Here is a 25,393-nt window from a genome sequence, read left to right as displayed (position 1 = left end):
TCCAAGATTCATTTAGAGTTCTAGTTGCATCTTTATAGTTATTCTCCTTCCATAACTTAAAGTTCTTTATGTTAATCTTCTGTTTGATTACAAAATTTTCTTTTTAAGTAATGTAATATCTGACTCTCCTGCATGGTTTCTGAGCTACAGGAAGTAGTCTAGGTTAGTGTAACTAGTGAATGATTAAGAGTTTAAAGGCCTGAATCAGTCTTACTGTTGTGGGGTTAAACTATGTCTAACTTTCATGCCGAAACTCAACAAGTTAGCTACTGCTCACAGCTTTTTGAGGAATTGCACTTACAAAACATGAGTAATTAAAAGACCCCAGTAAGAGATAACTGGGGGCTTCCCAAGTGGTGTGATAGTAAAGAATCTGCCTGCCAATGTAGGAGGTGCAAAAGATGTGGGCTTGACCCCTGAGTCGAAAGGATCCCCTGGAGTAGGAAATGGCAACCCACTCCAGTATTCTTGCCTGGAGAACCCCATGGACAGAGGAACATGGTGGGATATAGTCCATGGGATCACAAAAAGTCAGATATGGCTGAGCACACACACAGGCAATAGAGGCAACCATGGATGGCTCTGCTGTGATTTTTTACTTATTTTGGCCAATAGCTTATTAGAAAGTGGGGGAGAAAAAATTGGCTATGGAAGAAGGGAAGGAGATATGATGTGTCAATGTTGAGTAAGGCAAAGCATTCACAGAGAGAAGGAGGGATATTTAAATAGTGGTTATTATGCCTTGTCATAGAAACTATATAACAAAAGACGGTATTGATCTTTCCTATGAAATACTGAAAACTCACAGGAGAAAAAAAATCAGTTAGGAGTCATAACTTTATGAAATGTACTTTATTATTATTTTTAACAAAAAGAAACCTAAGGTTCTCTAGGTTCAATATATAAAATGACAGAGTCATTTAATGGTTTCAGTAAACATTCAGAATTCTTCTCTAAGTTGGAGAATAAAAATTCATGTAGACATTATAAACTATGAGCAGAATTTGAATATGGTCTCAGTTACTGTCCTAGAGGAAAGAAATAATGTGAAAACTTCCTTGAGGCCCTGTGTTCAAGTGTCTCAACCCTATGATACACAGGAGCACACTTTTAACTTTCAGCACCAGTAGTCAAATTCCTCTCCATCTTCCCCCAACCTCACATTCTTCCTTGCTTCTTTGTTCTCTGAATGACTTTATGTCTTCCTTTTTCTAAAAATACCTCTTTTCAAATCAGTTATGTTTTATGTCCTTTAAAAGACATTTTATTGCTGTTTCCCCTATCTATTTAACAGAACTAGTCATGTGAACAAAGATTTTCAGCTTTGTTTGTATTATGAGTAACCATAAGTTGACGTCCATGTGTTTCTGTCTCTATTTTGTACCTCTATTTAGCTTTAAGTTTAGAAATAAATTGCGAGTGCAAGTAAAAAATAGGGAGATAAAGTTTTTCTTAAGAATATTTACTTGAAGCTCAATATTTTCACCCTATATAAGCATTTTGAAATCACAAATAAATTTGATGTTATTCATATCTTTTCATCTATGTGTAAGATTATTGGGATTGCAATTATTCTGTTTTCTATAATCACATAAATAGAAATTGCCTGAAAATGCTGAAAAGAAAACTAAAGCTATTTGTTTTAAAAAAAGATTGTTTCCTGGAAATTTTCTTCTGTTGGTATATTAGGATTTTTTTCAAGTTACTTTTAACAGGGTGTTGTCCTTAGATGAGTAAGAATAACTCAACAGTTAAGAAGTTACTTTTCTATAACAACACAAATGTCTGGGTGAAGCATAAAAGTAAAAAATACTTTGTAGCTCTTTTGTTACTTTTTATTCTAGATTGAATTTATAGAAAATGTGCTAAAGTGGTATAAAGAACTACCATTAACCTTTTAAGTAGATTAAGCAATAGTTTACATTCTGCCTGAAAGATTTATTCTATAATCTCTTTCTTTCTCTCTCATCTATCTGTATCTATCTATCACATATGAATCTATGTATCTATCATCTATGTATATATCTATTATCTATGTATAAATATATTAATTTCTATCTATTTACCTATCACTATTTATCTATCTATGGTATCTTTTTTTTTCTGGACTGTAATAGTGTAATTTGGAGATACCATGTTCTTTTCTGCTAAATTCTATTGTTTATTTCCTAAGAATAGGAATGCTATTTTACATAATCATTGTGTAGTTAACAAAATAAGAAAATTTAACATGGATACTATATTATTATCTAACCTATAGTTCATACTCATATTTCTCCAAATGTCTCAAAATGTAGTTAATGTTTATTTTTTTCCTAGTACAGACTTATACATTTAGATATCATGCCTTTTTGTCCTCCTTTAAGCCGAACAAGTTCCTTAGCCTTTGTCTCTCTTAAATTTGATACTTTTGAAGAGTGCAGGCCAGTTATTTTGTCCATCTTGTCTCAACATGAGTTTGTCTCATGTTTCTTCATTTTTAGCATCAAGCTGTACATTTTTGGTAGAAATATGACTGAAGCAACGTTATGTCATAGTCAGAGCATCACATTAATAGTCACATGATGTTGGTTTGTCTCAACACTGGTGATATTAGCATGATTACCTGACTATGGTGATGTCCACCACGTTTTCCTATTGTAAAGTCTACTACTTTTCACTTTGTAATTAACGTGTAATTTGTGAAGGGATATTTTAGACTATCCTATTTCTCATCATATTTTGATTTACTAGTTATTAGTATCCATTTATGTTTTTCTAGCTCTGCTATTCCTTCTATAGTTATTAATTAGGATCCTGCTGGGAGGAATAGCTTTCTCTTCTCCACTATTTCTTTATCCTTTTAAAAATTTATCAGTATTAGTTTGTGGAGTCTTATTTCTTTCAATTCATTAGTATCATAATTTCGCTTAATGCACAAATTGTCTTAGAATTGAATAGTGGTATTCAATTCTTTGATCTGGCTTCTGTTTCTTTTCTAAGTGTTTCTATGGTTCTTGGAGAATTTCCATACTTTTTTTTGAGTCTATGTAGTTCTTTCCTTGGACTTCCCAGGTGGTGCTAGAGGTAAAGAACCCACCTGACAACAGATGAAAGTGACACAGGTTTTGATCCCTGAATTGGTAAGATCCCCTGGAGCAGGAAATGGCAACCCACTCCGATATTCTTGTCTGGAGAATCCCATGGACAGAGGAGCCTGGTGGGCTGCTGTCCACAGGGTCACAAGGAGTCAGACACAGCTGAAGCGACTTAGCACAGCGCAATACACTTCTTTCCTCAGGTAACAAGAAATGCATGATGATGGAAAGAATCAACGCAAGTTCTGAAGACTACTTTGTTCTACTGGGTTTTTCTAATTGGCCTCAGCTTGAGTTAGTTCTCTTTGTGGTTATCTTGATGTTCTACTTGATGACATTAATAGGCAATCTGTTCATCATTATCTTGTCATGCCTGGATTCCCATCTCCACACTCCCATGTACTTCTTCCTCTCAAATCTCTCTTTTCTGGATCTCTGTTATACCACAAGCTCCATCCCTCAGTTGCTGATCAACCTCTGGGGCCCAGTAAAAACCATCTCTTACAATGGCTGTATGATTCAACTTTATTTTTTCCTTGCGTTGGGAACCACAGAATGTGTGCTACTGATGGTGATGTCCTATGACCGTTATGCAGCTGTGTGTAGACCCTTGCATTATACTGTCCTCATGCACCCTTGTTTCTGCCATCTGTTGGCTGTGGCTTGTTGGGTAAGTGGCTTTACCAACTCAGCACTTCACTTCTTGTTTACCTTCTGGGTACCTCTGTGTGGACATCGCCAAGTGGACCATTTCTTCTGTGAAGTTCCAGCACTGCTTCGACTGTCATGCATTGATACCCGTGCTAATGAGCTGACCCTCATGGTCACGAGCTCCATTTTTGTTCTCATACCTCTCATGCTCATTCTCAGCTCCTATGGTGCCATTGCCCGGGCAGTGCTGAGGATGCAGTCAACAACTGGACTCCAGAAAGTCTTTGGGATGTGTGGAGCCCATCTTATGGTCGTATCCCTTTTTTTCATTCCAGCCATGTGCATGTACCTCCAGCCACCATCAGGAAATTCTCAAGATCAGGGCAAGTTCATTGCCCTGTTTTATACTGTTGTCACACCTAGTCTCAACCCTCTAATCTACACCCTCAGAAACAGAGATGTAAGAGGGGCAGTAAAGAGACTAGTGGGGTGAGAATGATCTAGTATACTTGTGACAGTAATGGTATAATGGAGCATCTTTTTCACCAATAGTTCATCTATCCATCCACACATCAATCCTTCTTTCATTCACTCACTCTATTAGCACTTATTGTGTACTCTCACAAGGTCACAGAGTTCATGGTAGCAGATAGGAATTAAACACAGTCTACCTAAATAGTAATCACTCTTCAGTGGATATAACAGCCATGTAAAATATGAATCAAACATCAATATTAATTTTTTCAGTGCAGAAATCTAATAAAAGTATCCTTTACTTAACTGAAGATGGAGCATAGAATTTGTTGTAAAACTTGATAAAATTCAGATGTAAAATTCCTATGGAGAGATGATATTCTTAATTTCAAATGACCTAGAATATGTCTTTCAGTTTCTCACTTTATAGGCAAAATTTGTCATAATATTTTTCTTCTGTCTTTGGTTTAATGAAAGATAAATCTTTTCTCCAACACTGTTATTCTTTTTTGAATACTAGTTAATATTGAAAAAAATTTTGGTCTGTATTCTTTAATATAGTTCATTATGATTAGTAAGAAAATAATTTTGATGTATTGTACCAAAAAGGGCTTTCCAATAATGCCCCTCATATTTTCCTTTTTCTCAAGTTGGTGAGACGTGTAAAGGAGGCGAAAATCAGTTGCAAAGCTGTGCTGTCTAGCACATAAAGTAATGGTCATCCAAGGCTAGGTTTTGTTAGGTGAGGTTAGAGCGTGCTGCAGCTGCTTAACTTAAGAAGCAATCAAGAATGTCTGAGTTGACTGAGTACTAGGCTCTTGAAAAATGAGTTGATGAATCCAATGGGTATTTGAAAGAACTATGTGAAAATATATTAGAAAATATTTGTGATAAAAGCTGTGTGAAAATGCTGGTTGTTTTTTCCTTTTTAAACTCAATCTGATTTGAATATTTATGGTTAGAAAGTTCATTATAAAAAATCAACCAACACATTTTCCAAATAAAGAAATGTATTTTTATCAAAGTATCATTTTATTACCTATATTATTGCCACCATCTCCATCTGAAATGTATGCTATGTATATAACACTTTAAACTGAACCCACATTGAGCTGAAGAATAATTAAATTTAAAGTAAAATCTTGGCAAAACCTGAATTTTGAATGGTAACTCAAATGCCAGTTATAGTTTTTGAGGCCTTTAAAGTTTAGGTATGATTGGTTCAAACCCTATTTCCTAAAGTATTAAAATGAAAAACACATCCCAAATCTTCCCCTCAATTTCCTGTGTGGCTTGCAGTTATATTGATTCTGATGTCTTTGTCTTCTCCTTTGTTTATCTGTGATTCATTCTTTGTCTCCAACTAGGTGTATATGGGGTATATTCAATTATGCTTAAGCTACTTTCCAGAAAATGAAGAGCCAAGAATCATATCTATAAAAGAACTTTTAGTAAATAACTGGGGCCACATAGAGTGAGGCATCACAGAGGAAAACAAAAACTTTAAAAAACTTAAAAGACATAACTGAATTCTTTGAACCATCTTGCATTTTTGGAAATACCACTATTTGGGATACCACATGCAGTACCCTAGTGTCTCACTGCCTAAATTTCCAGATACACATGAAGAAGACTTTTTCTAAGTAATCACATAAAGAAAGTGCACAAAATTGTTTCCAACTTTGAGAGAATAAAACAACATGAACTAAGTGAAAAAAAATTTTTTTTCAGATACAAATCCACCATATTCCAATTACAATTCACAAACAAAAATACTTAAAAGAAAAATTTCATAGACTTATCAGATCTATCTCGCAAGAATGTTCTATGTACACTTGAAGAGAATGTGTATCCTTGTGCTGATAGATGGGATGTATATGAAAATCTGTTAGGTCCAATTGGTATAAAGTATAAAGTATGGTTCAAGTCCAGTTTTTTAAATTGATTTTCTTTCTGGGTAATGTACCCATTGCTGGAAATGTGATATTGAAGTCCCCTACTATTACTGTATTGTAGTGTTGTCTACTTCTCCCTTCAGATCTGTTAGTATTTGCTTAATTTATTTAGCTGCATCAGGGTTGGGTATATAAATATTTGCAATTGTTATAGTTTCTTGATGAATGGATCCCTTTATCATTATTCAATGTCTCTCATTGCAGTTTTGGATAAAGTTTATCTTGTGATGTAAATATAGCTACCCCCACTTTCCTTTGGTTTCTGCTTGCATGGAATATCTTTTTCTATTCCTTCACCTTAAGCCTATGTGTGTCTCTAGTCTAAGTCCTGATAGTCATCCTTTCTTTATCTTTTGTGAATCTACATTAATTTTTTGCTTTGTGGTTACCATGAGGATTACATAAAACATTGTTTAGATTAAAAAGTCCCTATCAATCAGAAAGCAACTTAACTTTGATCAGTTAAATTAGCTCTACCATTTTATTCTCTTTTATATTTCTGGTGTCATAATTTCTTTCTATATTGTGTATTAACTGACAAATTATAGTAGCTATAGTTATTTTGAATATCTTTTCTTTTGACTTTTTTTTCTATATTTAAGTGTATTTAACACACCATCTCCTTACAGTTTTAGAATTTTCCACATCTGTGTGTGTTTAATTTTTACCAATGTGTCCCATGATTTAATGTCAGTTTTTATCATAAATTTATTTCAGCTTGAAGAACTCTTTGCCTCATTTCTTGAAAGTCAGGTCTAGTGGCGAAGAACTCCTTCCATTTTTTTTAAAATCTAGAAAAAGGTTTATCTCTTTTTCTTATTTACTTTGTCAGATAGAGTATTCATTGTAGACATTTTTTTTTCTTTCATCACCTTGAATATATCTTTCTACTCTCTCCTGGCCTGTAGGGTTTCTGCTAGGAAACTGTATAATGGCCTAATGGGAATTCATTTGTAGACTACATTATTTTTTCTCTGGCCAGTTTTAAGATTCTCTGTCTTTCATTTTGGACAGTTTCATTAAAGTGTGTCTTAAAGAAGGCCTTTTGCATTGAGATAAGGAGGCGATCTATTAATTTCTGAACTTAGACTAGTCTCTCCACAGGTTTGAGAAGGTCTCAGATATTCCTTTAAACAAACTTTCTGCTTCCTCTTTCCTCCTTGTGAAATTCTGATTAATATTTTCTCTCTAGAAGAAATCCCATAAATCATGCAGCCTTTCTTTTCTCTTTTTCATTCTTTTTATTTTGTTCTTCTCTGATTCAGTTATTTCAAAGCCTTGTCTGCTAGCTTTCTTATTCTGTGTCTCACTTGTTCTATCTGTAGATGCTCTCTTTAGCATTTTCGTTTTGTTCATTGAATTTTTCAGCTCCAGAATTTCTGTTTAGTTTTCTTTATGTGATCTTTCTCTTTGCTAAATTTCTCATTTTGTTCATGTATTTTTCTGATTTAGTTGAATTATCTTTTTGTTTTCCTGAGGCTCATTGGGTTACCTCAAAATAGTTTTGAATTCTTTATCAGTTAGATAGCTATATTCCTTACCTTGGAGCTAGGTTGTTGAGGATTATTTCTACTTTTTGGTGATGATACGTTTTCTTCATTCTTCATGTTTCCTGTAGTTTTGCATTGATGCTTTTAGCAGACACTTTCTCAAATCTTTCCTAGTTGGCTTCATATGGGGTATACTTTTTCTGAGTTCTGTTATATCTGGGGTTTTATCTGCCTTTATATTGGATATACCCTTAACACACCCTGTTCCATCTTGTGGCAGCATTTGTAAATATGTATGCCCTCTTTGGTTCTTTCAATTCACCAGGCTGGCTGCTGGAAACATTTGTTTTCCAGAGGGGGCATTATAGCTCAATTTTGAGGTTTCTCCTTTGCCCACAGGTCCTTGTCTGTTTTTCTGATGGCATTCCCTTTAAAAGATATGCTCTCACTTTGAGATTTGGCAGTGTACAAAGAGGCAGCTGAAGCATTGGAAGAGGAATGGGTTTAGCACTTGAGGCAGTGGGGGTCCTTACATACCTGCTGGAGATTTTGGAATGAATTCCTCTCAGGGGTTCATGGGCAGACTTCCTATTGAAGTCCTGAGCCCAGTCAACTGAAACCATGCCTCTTTTCATTCTTATCTGCTTCTTTCCAAATATCTCCCTTCCCCATGGACATAGAGGTCCTACTTAGTACTCTTGGTGCTGCTGGAGAGAAATAGGTTTCTCTAACAGCATCCTGCACAACTGGAGAAGCTGAGCACTGACAACTGCCCTTCTATTCCACCATGGGATAGATCACTGTGGGATATAGTTCAGCTGTGACACCTTGGGGGATGAGTAGTCCGTCAAACCTCTTTGTCTTCACTCCACTATGTTCAAACTCTCTTTCCCTCTCTTTTGCTTCATGGTATGTTGGATTCTCCCCGTGAGAAGGTTGAGCTGCAGCAAACTTTCTCTCACCTGTTGGCATCTGCCCTGGTCAGCAGTCTAACACTGTTGAAGGGATTGAGGTAGATTCACTGGCTCTGCTGGTCCCACAGACCATACAGAGGTCTGTCTGCCTATTACTGGATGCACTCATGGGTGAAACTTCTCCCAGGTCCCTTGGTGTTTAGTGCTGGATCCCACAGAGGAACTTTTGCTCATGGTTGGAAGTCCAATTAGTTTTTTCGAAGGGGGGCGAAAAACAACATCTTACATGGTCATGATGCTGAAATCACTCCTAATCACTTATTTTTAATTATTATACATACTATAATATGTAATATTTGGACCAATAATTATTCTTATGCAAATGGAATGTGTTAAATAGAAAGTAATCAACATTAACATATTTATTAATTTATAAACAAACAACACAAGAACTATATACTAAGAGATATATTGATGTATTTAGACCAGCAGTGAAAACAATTTATTAATCGTCCTATTAAAGTCCTTTCTCCAAAGTGTCGTTTATAAATTCAGATTCAGTCAGTAGTTTGTACTGTCTCTTTCAAGGTAGTTTCCTGTGAAATTCATAGACATATGCCTAGATTATTTGTTTTACTCAAGAATTTCCAATCTGAGATAATGAATCCTCTGAGATTAGAAAGAGCTGAAGTCTCCATGGTGCACTTAACTCTACTGTTTACTAAATGGGAGGATATTGGGATAAGGGCAAGAAATTTCAGAAGCTAATTTTAGAGTAGTTTCCTTGCCAAAGCTTTTTATACTCCTTCTTCCCATTGCCAACTTGGCCTCTAACCTTTCCTCACTATGCCAAAATAGGTGACACATTGCATCTGCATAAAGAACCTTAAATCTGAGACTTAAAGTTGTTTCCCATTAGTACTATTATTTTACTGTAGAGTGCTTTCCTTGAAGAGAATCAGAAACTCTGAGTTAGAAGCATGTGCAAAATCTACTATTGTCCAACTGTTGCTTCCCAGTATTAATTCTTATTAAAATATTTATCATATAATATACCAATATATTAATGCTTAAAATTTTTATCCTAAAATGTTATAATAATATGTTAAGTTGGGATGGATTGAATTTTTAAAGTTGCTCCAGAAAAGGAAATCTTACAAAATTAAAAACTCTTCATCCCCTTAGTCAAGGTCTCTTTCATAAGCACGTTTATACTGTCTTGTAGCAATTGAAGTCCATTTCTTCTTGTAGATGATAAAATATTTACTTATATCTTAGAATTTGACTTTAGTTTTTCTAGAATTTTTTTAAACCTCTATTCCAAAAGTTACTTTTCTTGATATTAAATTTCATAAAATCAATACCTCCTACTTAGTCCTCTAGACTTAAAACATCATCATTTTCTTTGGCTTATCTCCTCCCAAGAGAAACCACATTCAAGAAATTTCTAAGTCAGCCTCCTACAGCAATATTTCATACTTTTTTCTTCTTTAATGTTTTAATACTCTTATTCTACTCAAGGAACTTGTCATTTGTTGCATAAATTGATACAATATCTTAATTAGTCAAGTTTCTAGTGTCTCCTATTCTAAACCATTGTTTGCTTTGCTAAATGTAATCTTATTAAATGGAGAAGGCGATGGCACCCCTCTCCAGTACTCTTGCCTGGAAAATCCCATGGATGGAGGAATCTGGTAGGCTGCAGTCCAGGGGATCATTGGACACGACTGAGTGACTTCACTTTCACTTTCATGCATTGGAGAAGGAAATGGCAACCCACTCCAGTGTTCTTGCCTGGAGAATCCCAGGGATGGGGGAGCCTGGTGGGCTGCTGTCTATGGGGTTGCACAGAGTTGGACACAACTGAAGTGACTTAGCAGCAGCAGCAGCATCAGTCTTCTTAAATAGAGGTCTGATATAACGAAAGGGCTTAAAGTCTTTGTTACTTCACACACAGAAATACACATTCTTTATTTTTTTTCTTTTTTAGTATTAATGAACTTTATTCACATTTTTCCAAGTAACTGCAATATTAAGTACAAGCTAAAAGCAACATACAGTTCTTAGAAAACACAGCCCCGAGTTCCCACCGCCTGAGCGCTGTGACTGTGGGTGCCCAGCCTTAGTACCTTTAGAATGTTAAAGTGAGTGCAGTGCTCAAAATACACACACAGCACAGGGGGACAGCTCTTAAAAACAGTTCTGCTAATTATAAAGAAATCCAAAAAGAGCCCTCTAGTGTATCACGCAGGTGTCCTGACTTTCAAAATGGAAATGAATAATGAAGGAGCAGCTTTCCAGGCTGGGAAGAAGCCTGGGCCTCAGCCCTGGACATGGCTCCTCTCACAGAATTTGGTACTAAGTGGACAGCTCCCTATTCAGCCTATTGCACAAAATCCATTTCAAATATTATACATGGTCACACTTTTCGGATCACTTTTTAAATACTATTTAACTGAACACAAGACTATGGTAAGGAACCATGAGTCAGGCTTTCGCAGTTTGATCCCAAACCAACTACAGAATCAGACTGTATAAATATTAGCACCATTTTTTAACTAGTCCAGTGAAATGTAAAACTGCCCACTGAGCTATTTTTCACTGAAGCAGTCAACAAGACAGTTGTTTTCACTTCTAACATATGCTTGGCCCGTCTTCCTCTTTGCCAGTAATACATTTGAACACTTTGATGAGCAAGTACTAACATTCCCACTGACAAAGTACATGTTCAGCACAGCCTCAGCACTCAAAAGCCACCCCCGTGCTATTCCAGCTGGGTCATGCAAACTTAGCTAAAATGCACAACAGAAAGGGGGCTTCTGGGTGCTGAGGCTATGCCGGACACAAACTCTATCAGCGGAAATGTTAGCACTTGCCCACCAAAGTGTTCAAAGCTTTCAAATTACTAGTAATCTACATCTGATGAATCAATGACAAAGCTATTTCATAAAAAGCACCACAAATGTGTGCTTACTACATTACAAGCAATTCAGATAAACTATACCCTATTTTACTTTTAGTAGACTTTAAAAGAAATGTATATAGGTACTTGGGAATTTTCTGGCAGTGGGGGAGTACAAGCATTTTGAAACCTCATAAATAGAGCAGTCTTTTAGGTTTTAAAAGGAAGAAAAAGGACAGATTCCTAGTCTCATTCACCTCAGCCCAGCAGAAGTATTCCGGTGTTACTTAATATTCTATTATTGCTTTTAGTAAACACAGGAAATATGTTACAAGTTGTTTTAATTAAGAACTTAAAAGGTAAAATTTTAAAAAGAGACTCTTATGCAGCAGTTATTTCAATCTATATTTTAAGTATCAGTGGATTCTCAGTTTCAAACTTTTCAACATGAAAGGCGATTTTAAATTACCTCACTATTTCATAAGTTGTCTCAAGGAATAAGAACATGATCACAATGACATTAGTGAGAAGGAAAAAGTAGGACATCAAGTTGTTACAACTTAAAAATTTTGTAGGTTCAAAAGGTCATCTTTACCCCTAAAGAGAAAGAACAAAACGAAACCCTAACCAACTAATGGCTTGGGCACAGGAAGGGGACTCCTAGTCACTTCATATTGACTCATTCATTGTTCACGCACATTAAAAACACTTAAAAAAATCTTGTTCATTGGTCCTCTACTTAAAAGGGGGAAAATACTGGCCAATATCACCTTCTAGGTTCTTCCAGATCTGCATGTGGAGTTTGCAGTAGTAATTAAGCATATTAAATACAAGTCTGTGTTTTAAAGGAGAGAGTCTGGCTTGCTCAGGACCTTGAGGGGTCGGGTTTCTAAGGCAGTCCATCAGCATGGACCTGAGCTACTCCCCACTTCCTAAGACTGTCAGCTACAACAGGAACAGAGTACTGGAGCTGGTGGTTGAAACTATACATGCAGGAAGTGGTTTTAAAGGAACAGTTTCCACCACCACATTACCACAGAAATTTCATCTTTAGGTGCCTGCAGTGTTTAAGGACTATAATAACAGCAAGATTCACCAGAATACCTAGCAAGGACATTTTGGACAACACACAGACCTTTCTCTTACTAAACATACATCATAGTGACTAGGAGAGCTCTCTATATATTCATCTCAAAATAACGCACACATTTTAAGTTTTTTTAAAAAGCTCATGATTCTTCAAAATGAATTTGCAAAGCTTAATATGATTATGTAAGATGATACTGTGTGAAGATTTTATATGGAATGAAACATCTTTGTAGAAATCAACCATAATACTTCAAAGACCCAGAGTAAAAATATCAAGGAAATGCTCAAATGCACATCAAACACCAAATTTTCATTCATACATCTCTACATTGTAAGCTGGCAAAGTACTTTTTTCTCTCTTATCAGGAATTTAGCATTCATCCTTACTGTAGATTCCTACCTCTGCTAAATGGAAAAAATGTTTCTCAAAACCACTTTCTACCCCAGAAGCAAATGTCCTGGAGAGAAGGAAACACTTCATTGAAATGCTCACATCTACGCCCATACACAGAGCAGCATCCCCTCACATTAGCGTCTACACAAAATCTACCAGCTAGGAACCTATGAGGAATGTATTTCAACCAAAAGTCTGAACAATGTACATCATCAAGGCTTTATTATTGGTAAGTTCCATGGAGGAGAAAAGTAGGGGTGATCCACATCTCTAATAGGTAGCTTAAAATCTGTCCCCCATCCCCAGTAAGTAAGACAATGTCAATTTACTAAGTGAAATTTTAGATTTTAAATTCTAAGTATCATTGCTAAACTCTTCTAGCAGAGGCAAAACTCCACAGTGGGTGAGTGCCAAAAGGCCAGATTGCAGCAAGTGACTGGTACCCCATTAAGTGTCCTTTAAAAATCTCAATAAAAAGTGACAGTCTTTGACTCAAAAGAAACTTCAGTACTACGTCTAAACATTTCATTTGGAATGCACTTGAACTAAACTATTAATAAGTGCCTAGATGACAATTTAAAGAGAAAGGATGACCCTCATCCAGTCCAGATAGTTCTTAAATATCACAGTCCACATGAAGTGGTGCTTGAACTGAAACACAAAAAAACATTTAATTGTTTAGGAACTACCAATGTTCTACAATGCTTTCACTATACATGGTATCAACAATAGTGCTGAAATTCACTTTTAGCTTGATATTCTTTCCCAAAGCAAACTACACATAAGGAAAAGGAATCTTCTGTGGCAAGCTGGCGTGAGCTTGCCAGCTCTGGAATCTGAGGAGCTGTTCAGAACAGGAGGAAAACGGGCTTCACCTAACCTGAACCTAGAAACTGAAGTTAAGCATCTGTCAGCCATTTAAAGGCATGTGGTGTCAGTATCTTAAAAGATTAAGATGCTTTAAAACAAACCCCTTAGAAGAATATCAAAGATTTAGGGAATTCTCCTCATAAATAACCGAATGTCTATGGCTTCAGTTGTCACCCTACTCCTGAGGCGGGTGACCAGGATTCATCAAAAGAGACAATCTTTTGGAAATTCCCCAAGAAAAACCTTGCATAATCAGTTGGTTTCTTAAACCTGTGTCCAGTTTCTTTTGGTAGTTTTTGTTTTGTTCTTTTCTTTCATTTACACTTTTAAAAAGAGGTTGTCCAAGCAACTGTTCCTTCCCTCAAGCTCTGGCAGAGTAGCATCTCATATACTCCGTCATCCATGGGTTCTCTGAGGAGGCAGGCTTGACCCGCCTATTTTTCTCCACATCAGCAGAGTGAGCCCGCTGCCTCTGAGCCGCCAGCCGCCTCTTCTCCACCTGCCTTCTGCTCTTGGCTCGCAGTGCCGATTCATGGATCTCCCGCACGGGGGCAGAAGCGCAGACGTTGTGAGTTTTCTGGCTTCCTGTGTCCGTCTGTTTCTCTCCCCACCCATAGAGGGCTAACGGGTGCTTCTGTTCTTTTATCTTAGTGGATGACCTCTGAGGACTCTTGATGGCTCTCCTGCTTCCTCGGGCAGCTAAGGCACTTGGTGGTTGCTGAGGGTCAGGACCGCTGGCTGATTTTTCAGGGTCTCTCATCCTGATCTGTCGTTCAGGTTTCTCTTTTACATCTTTCACTGGCAGTGCTGGCGGCGCCGCGTCCCCCGCGGCCTCCATGCCCCGTTCCTCCGGCCCTCCACGCGCCTCAGGCTCCGCGGGCTGCGGCGGCGAGGCCGGGACGCACTGGGGCGTGGGGCCCCCGGTGCCCGACGACGCCGACGACGCCGAGTCGTCCGAGGCGCCGGCCTGGCCCCAGTCGTCCCAGAGCCAGGGCGCGTGCGCCTGCTCCAGCAGCCGGCGACCCAGGCGGTAGTGGCGCAGCGCACGGTAGCAAGGCCCGTACTCGTCCCAGCGCGGCTCCTGGTAGCGCTTCATGTACTCGCTCTTCACGCCGCTCCCCGGGGACAAGGTGCCCCGCGCCGGCCCCGAACGCCCGCTTTCCGCGCCGCGCGGTCGCCTACGGAACCCACGACACGACGCAGAAGCACGCCACACCCCCCACATTCTTTAATATTACCTTCATTTCTGGTCCCTGGTTCTCATTCAATGTATATCCCTTTTTCAATTTTATATGCATACTGCCCCATGAAATCTTCAGCTTGAGACAAATGAGTTATTCATCATATGAATGCATAATCTTAAATGTCTGTCATCTTTACAAATACCTTGTTATATGGTAGAAAAAAAACCATAATTTGGTAACTGAAAGACTTTCAAATTCCAATATAGACGTAAAGTATTGAAGCCTAAGAGTTAATGAGCACAATTAAATTATGTACCAAATTTGGAAAATTATAGCCTTTTAGGATTATTGATGGAGGACAGAGGATGAGATGGCTGGATGGCATCACCGACTCGATGGGCATGAGTTTGAGTAAACTCCTAGAGTTGGTGATGGACAGGGAGGCCTGGCGTGCTACGATTCATGGGGTCGCAAAGAGTCGGACACGACTGAGTGACTGAATTGAACTGAATTGAGGATTATTGAAGATTAGTTCAGTTCAATTCAGTTGCTCAGTTGTGTCTGACTCTTTGCGACCCCATGGACTGCAGCACGCTAGGCCTTCCTGTCCTTCACCAATTCCTGGAGTTTACCCAAACTCATGTCCATTGAGTTGGTGATGCCATCCAACCATCTCATCCTCTGAAGTCCTCTTCTCCTCCTGCCTTCAATCTTGCCCAGCATCAGGGCCTTTTCAAATGAGTCAGCTCTTTGCATCACGTGGGCAAAGTATTGGAGTTTCAGCTTCAACATCAGTTCTTCCATTGAACACTTGGGACTGATCTCCTTTAGGATGGACTGGTTGGATCTCCTTCCAGTCCAAGGGACTCTCAAGAGTCTTCTCCAACACCACGGTTCAAAAGCATCAATTCTCTGGCACTCAGCTTTCTTTATAGTCCAACTCTTACATCCATACATGACTACTGGAAAAACCATAGCCTTGACTAGATGGACCTTTGTTGGCAAAGTAATGTCTCTGCTTTTTAATATGCTGTCTAAGTTGGTCATAAATTTCTTTCCAAGGAATAAGTGTCTTTTAATTTCATGGCTGCAATCACCATTTGCAGTGATTTTGGAGCCCCCCAAAATAGTCAGCCACTGTTTCCTCTGTTTCCCCATCTATTTCCAATGAAGTGATGGGACCAGATGCCATGATCTTAGTTTTCTGAATGTTAAGCTTTAAGCCAACTTTTTCACTCTCCTCTTTCACTTTCATCAAGAGGCTCTTTAGTTCTTCTTCGCTTTCTGCCATAAGGGTGGTGTCATCTGCATATCTGAGGTTATTGATATTTCTCCTGGCAGTCTTGATTCCAACTTGTGTTTCATCCAGCCCAGCGTTTCTCATGATGTACTCTGCATATAAGTTAAATAAGCAGGGTGACAGTATACAACCTTGACGTACTCCTTTCCCAAATTGGAACCAGTCTGTTGTTCCATGTCCAGTTCTAACTGTTGTTTGCTGACCTGCATACAGATTTCTCAAGAGGCAGGTCAGGTGGTCTGGTATTCCCATCTCTTTCAGAATTTTCCACAGTTTGTTGTGGTTCCCTGGTGGCTCAGAGGTTAAAGCGTCTTCCTACACTGAGGGAGACCTGGGTTTGATCCCTGGGTTGGGAAGATCCCCTGGAGAAGGAAATGGCAACCCACTCCAGTATTCTTGCCTGGAGAATCTCATGGACAGAGGAACCTGGTGGGCTACAGTCCATGGGGTTGCAAAGAGCCGGACACGACTGAGCGACTTCAGTTCAGTTCAGTTCATTTCAGTTCAGTTCATTGTGGTCCACACAGTCAAAGGCTTTGGCATAGTCAATAAAGCAGAAATAGATGTTTTTCTGTAACTCTTTTGCTTTTTCAATGATCCAGTGGATGTTGGCAATTTGATCTCTGGTTCTTCTTTTCTAAAACCAGCTTGAACATCTGGAAGTTCACGGTTCATGTATTGCTGAAGCCTGGCTTGAAGAATTTTGAGCATTACTTTACTAGCATGTGAGATGATTGCAATTGTGCGGTAGTTTGAGCATTCTTTGGCATTGCCTTTCATTGGGATTGGAATGAAAACTGACCTTTTCCAGTCCTGTGGCCACTGCTGAGATTTTCATATTTGCTGGCGTATTGAGTGCAGCACTTTCACAGCATCGTCTTTTAGGATTTGAAATAGTTCAACTAGAATTCCATCACCTCCACTAGCTTTGTTAGATAAGATTTTAAACACAAAGTATCTAACACATTTACTAAACAATGGCAGCTTCTGAATAGTTGTGTTTTTTTCCCCTCATATCTTATGTTCAATTCTTTATTTTTTATATTGGAGTATATTTGATATACAGTGTGTTAGTTTCAGATGTATAACAAAGTGATTTAGTCATACATGTACTTATACTCCCTGGTGGCTCAGATGGTAAAGAATATGCCTGCAATGTGGGAGATCTGGGTTCGATCCCTGGGTTAGGAAGATCCCTGGAGGAGGGCATGACAACCCAGTCTAGTGTTCTTGCCTGGAGAACCCCCATGGACAGAGGAGCCTGGTGGGCTACAGTCCATGGGGTCGCAAAGAGTTGGACATGACTAAGTGATAAGCACTGCACAGCACATACTTATTTCTATTCTTTTTCACATTCTTTTCCCATATAAATTATTAAATAGTATAGATTAGAGTTCCCTGTGCTATACAGGTTGATTATCTACTTTATACATAGTAGTGTGTAAATCCTGGAGGTGGGCATAGAAGCCCACTCCAGTATTCTTTCCTGGAGAATTCCCATGGACAGAGAAGCCTGGCAGGCTACAATACATGGGGTCGCAAAGAGTCTAATATGACTGAACGACTAAGCACAGCACAGCACAGCACAATGTGCATATGTTAATCCCAACCTCCTAATTTATCCCTCGCCTCCCCACCTCTCTTCTTTTTTTTTTTTAATTGAATAATCACAATTTAATTAATAGTTTAATTTATTTGAATAGCCAGAGGTTATAATTTCATGATCCTGTAGAAAAAGTACACACACATTTGCTTATTCTTCCTTGTCTTATTTGTATTCATATCACAAATGTGACTGACTATTTCAGCTTTTACATAGAATGTTTTAACCTAATGTCTCTGAAAGGGTAACTACAAAAGACAATTTCTCCTCAAATACTGATATTTATACATTAGCCAGCATATATTAAAGAGAGGAGTCCTTTCCAAGCAGGATAATTTTCTGTGTAGCTGTGTTACATGGCTTCATTGTCTCCAGGGAAGGATATACAGGAAATGACTGGGTGATTATGCTGAAATAAATCCCATCATTCAGTACAGTCTATGAGGCCACAGTTACTATGGTAACTGCTTTCTTACAAGACCCCTTATACATAGGAATTTCCATGCTTTTTTCCATTCCAATCAATGCAGCACCCGTGTGTCCTTGTTGAATGACATGCTTTCTCCCTTGGTGTTCTCCGAAAGGGAAAGATCCACTGTTTGCAAGTAACTGTAGATCCTAGATTTCCTTTTTGTAAATTCCCTGATGCAAGTTCTTAATGAGCAGCCACCTTGAGACTAATGAAGAAGAGGAAACAACTTAGAAGTGATCTTCTTTATCAAGCAGGGTAAAACACCTCAGTGAAGCCTTAACATTTTTGCCATACATTTTATACACAACGTTTTTTGTTTAGTGATTCTTTTTTTTTTTTTTTATTAGTTGGAGGCTAATTACTTCACAACATTTCAGTGGGTTTTGTCATACATTGATATGAATCAGCCATAGATTTACACTTATTCCCCATCCCGATCCCCCCTCCCATCTCCCTCTCCACCCGATTCCTCTGGGTCTTCCCAGTGCACCAGGCCTGAGCACTTGTCTCATGCATCCCACCTGGGCTCCCACCTCTCTTCTTTGATCACCATAGCTTTGTTTTTTAAAGCCTGTGAGTCTGTTTCTGTTTTGTAGATAAGTTTATTGGCATAATTTTTTTAGATTGCACATATAAGTGATTTCATAAGATATTTGTCATACATTTGTATTTTCCTGTCATACTTCACTTAGTATGATAATCTCTAGGTCCATCCATATTGCTGCAAATGGCATTATTTCATTCTTTTTTAATGGCTGAGTAATTCTGTTATATATATGTACCACATCTTCTTTATCCATTCATCTGTTGATGGACATTTAGGTTGCTTCCATGTCTTGGCTATTTAATAGTGCTGCAGTGAACATTAGGGTACATGAGTCTCTTTGAATTAAGGCTTTCTCAGGGAGAAGGAAATGGCAACCCACTCCAGTATTCTTGCCTAGAGAATCCTGTGGACAGAGGAGCCTGGTGGGCTGCTGTCCATAGGGTCGCATGGAGTCGGACCTGACTGAAGCGACTTAGCATGCATTCATGCATTGGAGAAGGAAATGGCAACCCACTCCAGTATTCTTTCCTGGAGAATCCCAGGGACGGAGGAGCCTGGTGGACTGCTGTCTATGGGGTCGCACAGAGTTGGACACGACTGAAGCGACTTAGCAGCAGCAGCAGGGTATATGCCCAGGAGTGGAATTTCTGAATGATTAAGTAGTTCTCTTTTTAGTTTAATGAACCTCTGTACTGTTCTCCACAGTGTCTGTACCAATTTGCATTCCCATCAAGAGTGTAGGAGAGTTCCCTTTTCACCACAACTTCTCCAGCATTTATTGTTTGTAGACTTTTTGATGATGACCATTCTGACTGGTGTGAGGTGATATCACTTGTAGTTTTGATTTCCATTTTTCTAGTGTTTAGTATGGTGAGCATCTTGTCATGTGCTTTTGGTCATCTGTTTGTCTTCTTTGGAGAAATGTCTATTTAAATCTTCTGTCCATTTTTTTTATTGGGTTGTTTTTTTTTGATATTGAATTGATATTGAACAAGATTAATCTCTTCTCAGTCATAACATTTGCAAATATTTTCTCCCCTTCTGTGAATTGTCTTTTCATTTTGTTTATGGTTTCCGTTGCTGTGCAAAAGATTTTTAAGTTTAATTAGGTCCCATTTGTTAATTTCTGTTTTTATTTTCATTGATCTAGGAGATAGATCCCCCAAAAATATTGCTGTAATTTATGTCAAAGGGTGTTCTGCCTATGTTTTTCTCTAAGAGTTTTATAGTATCTGGCCTTAGATTTTAGGTCTTTAATCCATTTTGAGTTTATTTTTGTGTATAATGTTAGAGAATGTTCTGATTTCATTCCTTTACATGTAACTGTCCAGTTTTCCTAGCACCACTTATTGAAGAGACTGTCTTTTCTCCATTGTATACTTTTGCCTCCTTTGTTGTAGATTAATTGATCATAGATACATGAGCTTATTTCTGGACTTTCTGTTCTGTTCCATTGATCTACATGTCCGTCTTTGTGCCAGTACCATATTATTTTGATGACTATAGCTTTATACTATGGGCTTCCCTGGTGGCTCTGACAGTAAGAATCTGCCTGCAAGAGTCTAAAGTAAGGGAGCCAGATTCATCCAGCTCCACTTTTCTTTCTTAAGACTGTTTTGGCTGTTTGGGTGTCTGTTGTGTTTCCATACAAATTTTAAGATTTTTTCCATAGATCTGCAAAGAAAATAGTTGTGAGCTCTTAAACATTTTTTGATTATGAAGTTCCCTCAGTCAGTGATATATCCATACATATTTCTACTAAATATTCAATTTTTTTGTCATCTGTTCCTAGAAAAACTCTCTAATTCTTCCTCTTTGTTTGGAATTAGATTAGTATTCTTCCTTTGTTCCAGATTCACATGTATTTTAAAGAAATTTATTAAGGTATACTTAGTATGCAAAAAGCTGTATATATTTAAGGATACATTGTGGTGAGTTTAGACGTGTCTGTACCCATGATACTCTTTCCACAAACAATATAGTAAAATATTCGTTACCTCTGCAAGACTTCTTGTGCTCCTTGCTGTTTTTGGATTAGATTATGAGTCATGAGATTGTGCAGTTTAAAGAGGGTAAGAATCCCATTCCTGAAGGTATATTTTAGCACTATTGAATTTTGTGTGGAAGACATTCACAGTTCTGAAATGTGTTATCTTATAGGCCTGGAAAGTAGCAGATTATTTAAGGAAGCAGTCTTAACAGCTCTATAAGCTTTCAACATAACTCTTGTTGGGTTTTGCCCTTCACTCTAAAAACTACCATTTTTATGTAAGTAAGACTGTTAGACAAAATATATCTTTAATAAGAATGATCAGAGATGTTATTTGATATCACAGAATTTTTGTTTTCATTGCTGTGTGTGTGTGTGAACCTTAGAAACATTTTTTGGCAATCAGCCACCCATCAGCCAAATTTTATAGTTATTTAGAACTTTTTCCAAACTAAACATACCAAAGTTTATTTGTCTCAAGAACTGGACTAAGCACCAGATGATCTGCTCTATTTAAAAATATAGGTCTGGGGTTCAGTGTGGCTAAGACTCCACACTCTTAATGCAAGGGGCCCAGGTTTGATCTCTGGTCAGGGAACTAGATCCTACATTATGCAACGAAGATCAAATATCCTGTGTGCCACAACTAAGACCAAGCACAGCTAAATAAATAAGTAAAATATAAATATTTTTAAAAAGTGCATCTGGTTTGCAGTTGATTCTTGTTCAGGATAACATATGAATTCTCCTCCAGTAATTTCCATAAATCTTGATTACATCAGAAGACATTCCAGACAAGTCCAAATGACTCTTGTTTGTACCCGTTAATTTTTCACTATACAACATTATGTTGATTTCTCACCATATTAATTCAATACCAGATAACTATAAAATCTTTAATTTGCTTTCAGAAATGTAACTTTTTGACAAAGTTTTCTGTTGAGTGTGGATTCTTGCACTAAGTTTAACACTTTCAACATTTGATGATACATATTCTAAGCATTAAAAATATACTAATATAGTTGAAGTAATCAAGTTGTTTTTCATTCTAGAAATACAAATTATTTCTTTTTCATACTGATTCTTGCAGTTTCAAAAGGCATTCATGACTGTTACCATTATGCATGAATATGTTTTCACATTGTGGTTCAACAGTAATATCATTACATTTTTCTCTCACTAACGTGGAAGCCTCATGCTTATGACATTTAAAAGGAACATTAAGAAACTTATCCACATGTCTTGTCCATATATTTTATTTAATATTTAATGACACATTCTTTAGTTAAAAATACAGAATACTGCACACTTTTATTAAATAAGAGTGATAAAAGTATTTTTTAATTTGAAATATTGAGATATAGTTGATGTACAATATTATATAAGTTATAGGTATTCAACACAGTGATTCACAATTTTTAAAGGGTATACTCTATTTATACTTATTATAAAATATTGGTATATTTCTTGTGTTGTACAATAGACAATATGTTTTTAATTAACTAGTAACATCTAAATAGGGCTTCCCAGGTGGTGCAGTTGGTAAAGAATCCACCTGCCAATGCAGGAGACACTGGGAGGTGGGTTCGATCCCTGGGTCAGGAGGATCCCTGGAGTAGGAGATGGCAACTCACTCTAGTATTCTTGCCTAGAAAATCCCATGGACAGAGGAGCGTGTTGTTCTACAGTCCATAGGCTCGCAAAAAGTCAGACATGACTAAGCATATACAACAAGAAAAAAAGAAAAAAAGCAACAAAGCATCTAGATAAATGGAGGTTGATAAACTTATGAGACTAATTAATGGTTGGCCTAGGTGTAGAGTGCCTCACCCTGAATCCACAATGGCACCATGCTGCCTGCTTATTCTGGCCAATCTTTTGGAGAGGATAAAATGTTTCTTAGGTGAAATGGTCATAGGAAGTCCACTGATGGTTGTCATCAAGATTAGCTTGAACTAATGCTTTTATGTTATAATTTATATCATTATTAGTATCTTTTATTTTTGCTACTTAAAAGTTATAATTTCAGTATGGAATGAAACTATTTTTTATATTTTCCACAAACAAGGTGCAAATGCTGTGCTGTACTTAGTTGCTCAGTTGTGTCCAACTCTTTATGATCCCATGGACTGTAGCCATTACTGGTACATACTAGCCAAGTATCACCATTGCCTAACACCATAGAGAATATGAGAGACATAATGTTCTTTGCAAGAATATTTGACATGATCTGGTGAAACAGGAGATAAGAATGAGTTATTAAAGAAACCTCTATAAACGTATTAAATGATTAAATAATTTCATTTGATGTCTGCCAACTATCACTTGGAAATGAAAATGCTCCTCATCAGATTGCCCAGTGCCCCCTTTACATCCTTATTCCTCAGAGTGTAGATGAAAGGGTTGAGTGCAGGAGTCACCACTCCATAGAACAGAGCCATGAACTTGGGCTGGTCTCTTGAGATGGAGGAGGAGGGCTGAAGGTACATGCTGATACCTGGGCCATAAAATAAGAAAACTACAATGAGATGGGAAGAACATGTCCCAAAGGCTTTTTTCCTTCCCTCTGAAGATTTAATCTTAAATACAGCATGTCCAATACAAGCATAGGAAACAAGAATTAAGCATAGTGGTACAGCTAACATAAAAGTACATACCACAGAGAGTGTGAGCTCATTAGCACCCTTTTCACCACAGGCAGTCTTTATCAGAACAGGAATCTCACACAGCAAGTGGTCCAGGGTATTGTGACCACACAGTGGTAACTGTAATGTGACAGTGGCCTCTGAGATAGCATAGGTCATTCCACTCAGCCACATGGTGGCCGCTAATAAGATACAGACGCGCTGATTCATGATGAGGGTGTAGTGTAGAGGCTTGCAGATGGCCATGTAGCGATCAAAAGACATAACAGCCAAAAGCAGACATTCTGTGCCCCCCATTATGTGGAAGAAATAAAGCTGAACTGCACACCCCATATAGCTGATAGTCTTCTTAGACGTTCCCAGGTTAAAGAGCATCTGAGGGACAATGCTTGTGGTGTAGCACATGTCCAAAAAGGAGAGGTTGGTGAGGAAGAAATACATGGGGCTGTGCAGACGGGGTTCTAATTTGGACACCAGAATGATGGCTATGTTTCCCATCATGGCCATGGGGTATGTTATAAGCAGAATAATGAATACAGGAAGCTCTAGCCAAGGACGGTCAGCAAAACCTAGTAGAATAAACTCTTCAGGATGGCTTTTGTTAATTAGTTCCATTATCTTCAATTTGTTTCACCTATAACAGGGAAATGGCAAGAAAGGTAGAAATATTGTGAGAAATGACAAAACACAATTATGCAGTGTGTGCAATTAGGCATCCAGTCATAAAAGATTGGGTATAGTAACTGGGTGGGGGAGGGAGGGAGGAAGATAATGAAAAGAAAGTGACACCATGTGATTTAAATTCCTTTTCATGAGTTTACAAAATAAAGGTAACTACTTTAAGTAATCTAACATTTTTGAAATTGAATTCTGTTTTATGTATAATAAAGATGGGGCTTCTCAGTGGCATAGTGGTAAAGAATCTGCCTGCAACGCAGGAGACGTGGGTTCAGTCTCTGGGTCAGGAAGATCCCCTGGAGAAGGAAACAGCAACCCACTCCAGTATTCTTTCCTGGGAAATCCCATGGACAGAAGAGCTTGGTGGGCTTCAGTCCATGGGGTCGGAAAAGAGTTGGACATGACTTAGAGACTCAACAACAACAAAATGATAAAGATGACAATAACTATGTCCTTGGGCTATGGTGAGGATTAAATGTCAAATAGAAGTGACTCTGTTTTGGATACTCCAAAATAATGCTTTTTATACTTTGCTTGTGTACATATCAGATGAGGAGACAGTTAAAATGATGTTTATTTGTTCCTATCTTCAGGTGCCTAGTACAGTAAATGTGGCATGGGAACTAGGAATCAAATGGGTCTTTTTCAGAATCACTGCTGCAAGATATTACTGAAACATTAAGACTAAAAGTGTTAGGGTAGCTGTAGCCCAAGAAGGACATGGTTAAAACCCTGCACTTAAGCATCATCAAGGTAGCCTTGTTCAGATACAAGTATATTATTATAGTTGAAGAGTTACATCATTGTCTTAGGAACTGATAAGGTAGGTTTTATTCAAATCCATCTTTGTAATTTAGAATTGAGCAAGAAATTTAAACATTTTCCTGTCAGTTTTGTGAAGCATAAACTGAGAGAGTTTAACTATGACATATGTTTTCCTTTATTCAAAATTTTGTTTGCAGTGTAAATTTTCTTGCATAACTACTTCGTTTAAACTGAGCTATTGATTTTTCATGTTAAATTTTATTTATCTATCTCATAGGAATTTTTCTTTATTGAGTGGACTTATCCTGTTTGCATATAAGAATTTAGGCAGTTATCAATGATTTACTTAATTCTTTGTAGCTACAAATTCAATCTTAATGTCCAGGGAAGTGG

The 25,393-nt window shown here is 37.8% G+C and overlaps 2 protein-coding genes and 1 pseudogene across 2 annotated transcripts; 1 reads left to right on the top strand and 2 right to left on the bottom strand.

Annotated features, from left to right (window-relative positions):
• Positions 1-3,290: 3,290 nt before the first annotated feature.
• LOC122697431 lies at positions 3,291-4,221 on the top strand (annotated as a pseudogene).
• A 9,039-nt stretch (positions 4,222-13,260) lies between these two features.
• Positions 13,261-15,041, bottom strand: LOC122696814 (centriole, cilia and spindle-associated protein-like). Its single transcript, XM_043906944.1, has one exon. The coding sequence runs from the start codon at positions 15,039-15,041 to the stop codon at positions 14,178-14,180; it is 864 nt and encodes a 287-aa protein (XP_043762879.1). The 3' UTR covers positions 13,261-14,177.
• Positions 15,042-23,233: 8,192 nt separating this feature from the next.
• LOC122697418 (olfactory receptor 2B6-like) lies at positions 23,234-24,172 on the bottom strand. The gene has a single exon (XM_043908241.1). The coding sequence runs from the start codon at positions 24,170-24,172 to the stop codon at positions 23,234-23,236; it is 939 nt and encodes a 312-aa protein (XP_043764176.1).
• Positions 24,173-25,393: the final 1,221 nt, after the last annotated feature.

Source organism: Cervus elaphus, chromosome 7 (genome assembly GCF_910594005.1).
Source record: "Cervus elaphus chromosome 7, mCerEla1.1, whole genome shotgun sequence".
Taxonomy (NCBI): domain Eukaryota; kingdom Metazoa; phylum Chordata; class Mammalia; order Artiodactyla; family Cervidae; genus Cervus; species Cervus elaphus.
This window is presented reverse-complemented; position numbering and strand designations above follow the sequence as displayed.

Coding starts and splice junctions, on each gene's coding strand:
- LOC122697418 (XM_043908241.1), bottom strand. CDS start 24,172: ATGGAACTAATTAACAAAAGCCATCCTGAAGAGTTTATTCTACTAGGT.
- LOC122696814 (XM_043906944.1), bottom strand. CDS start 15,041: ATGTGGGGGGTGTGGCGTGCTTCTGCGTCGTGTCGTGGGTTCCGTAGG.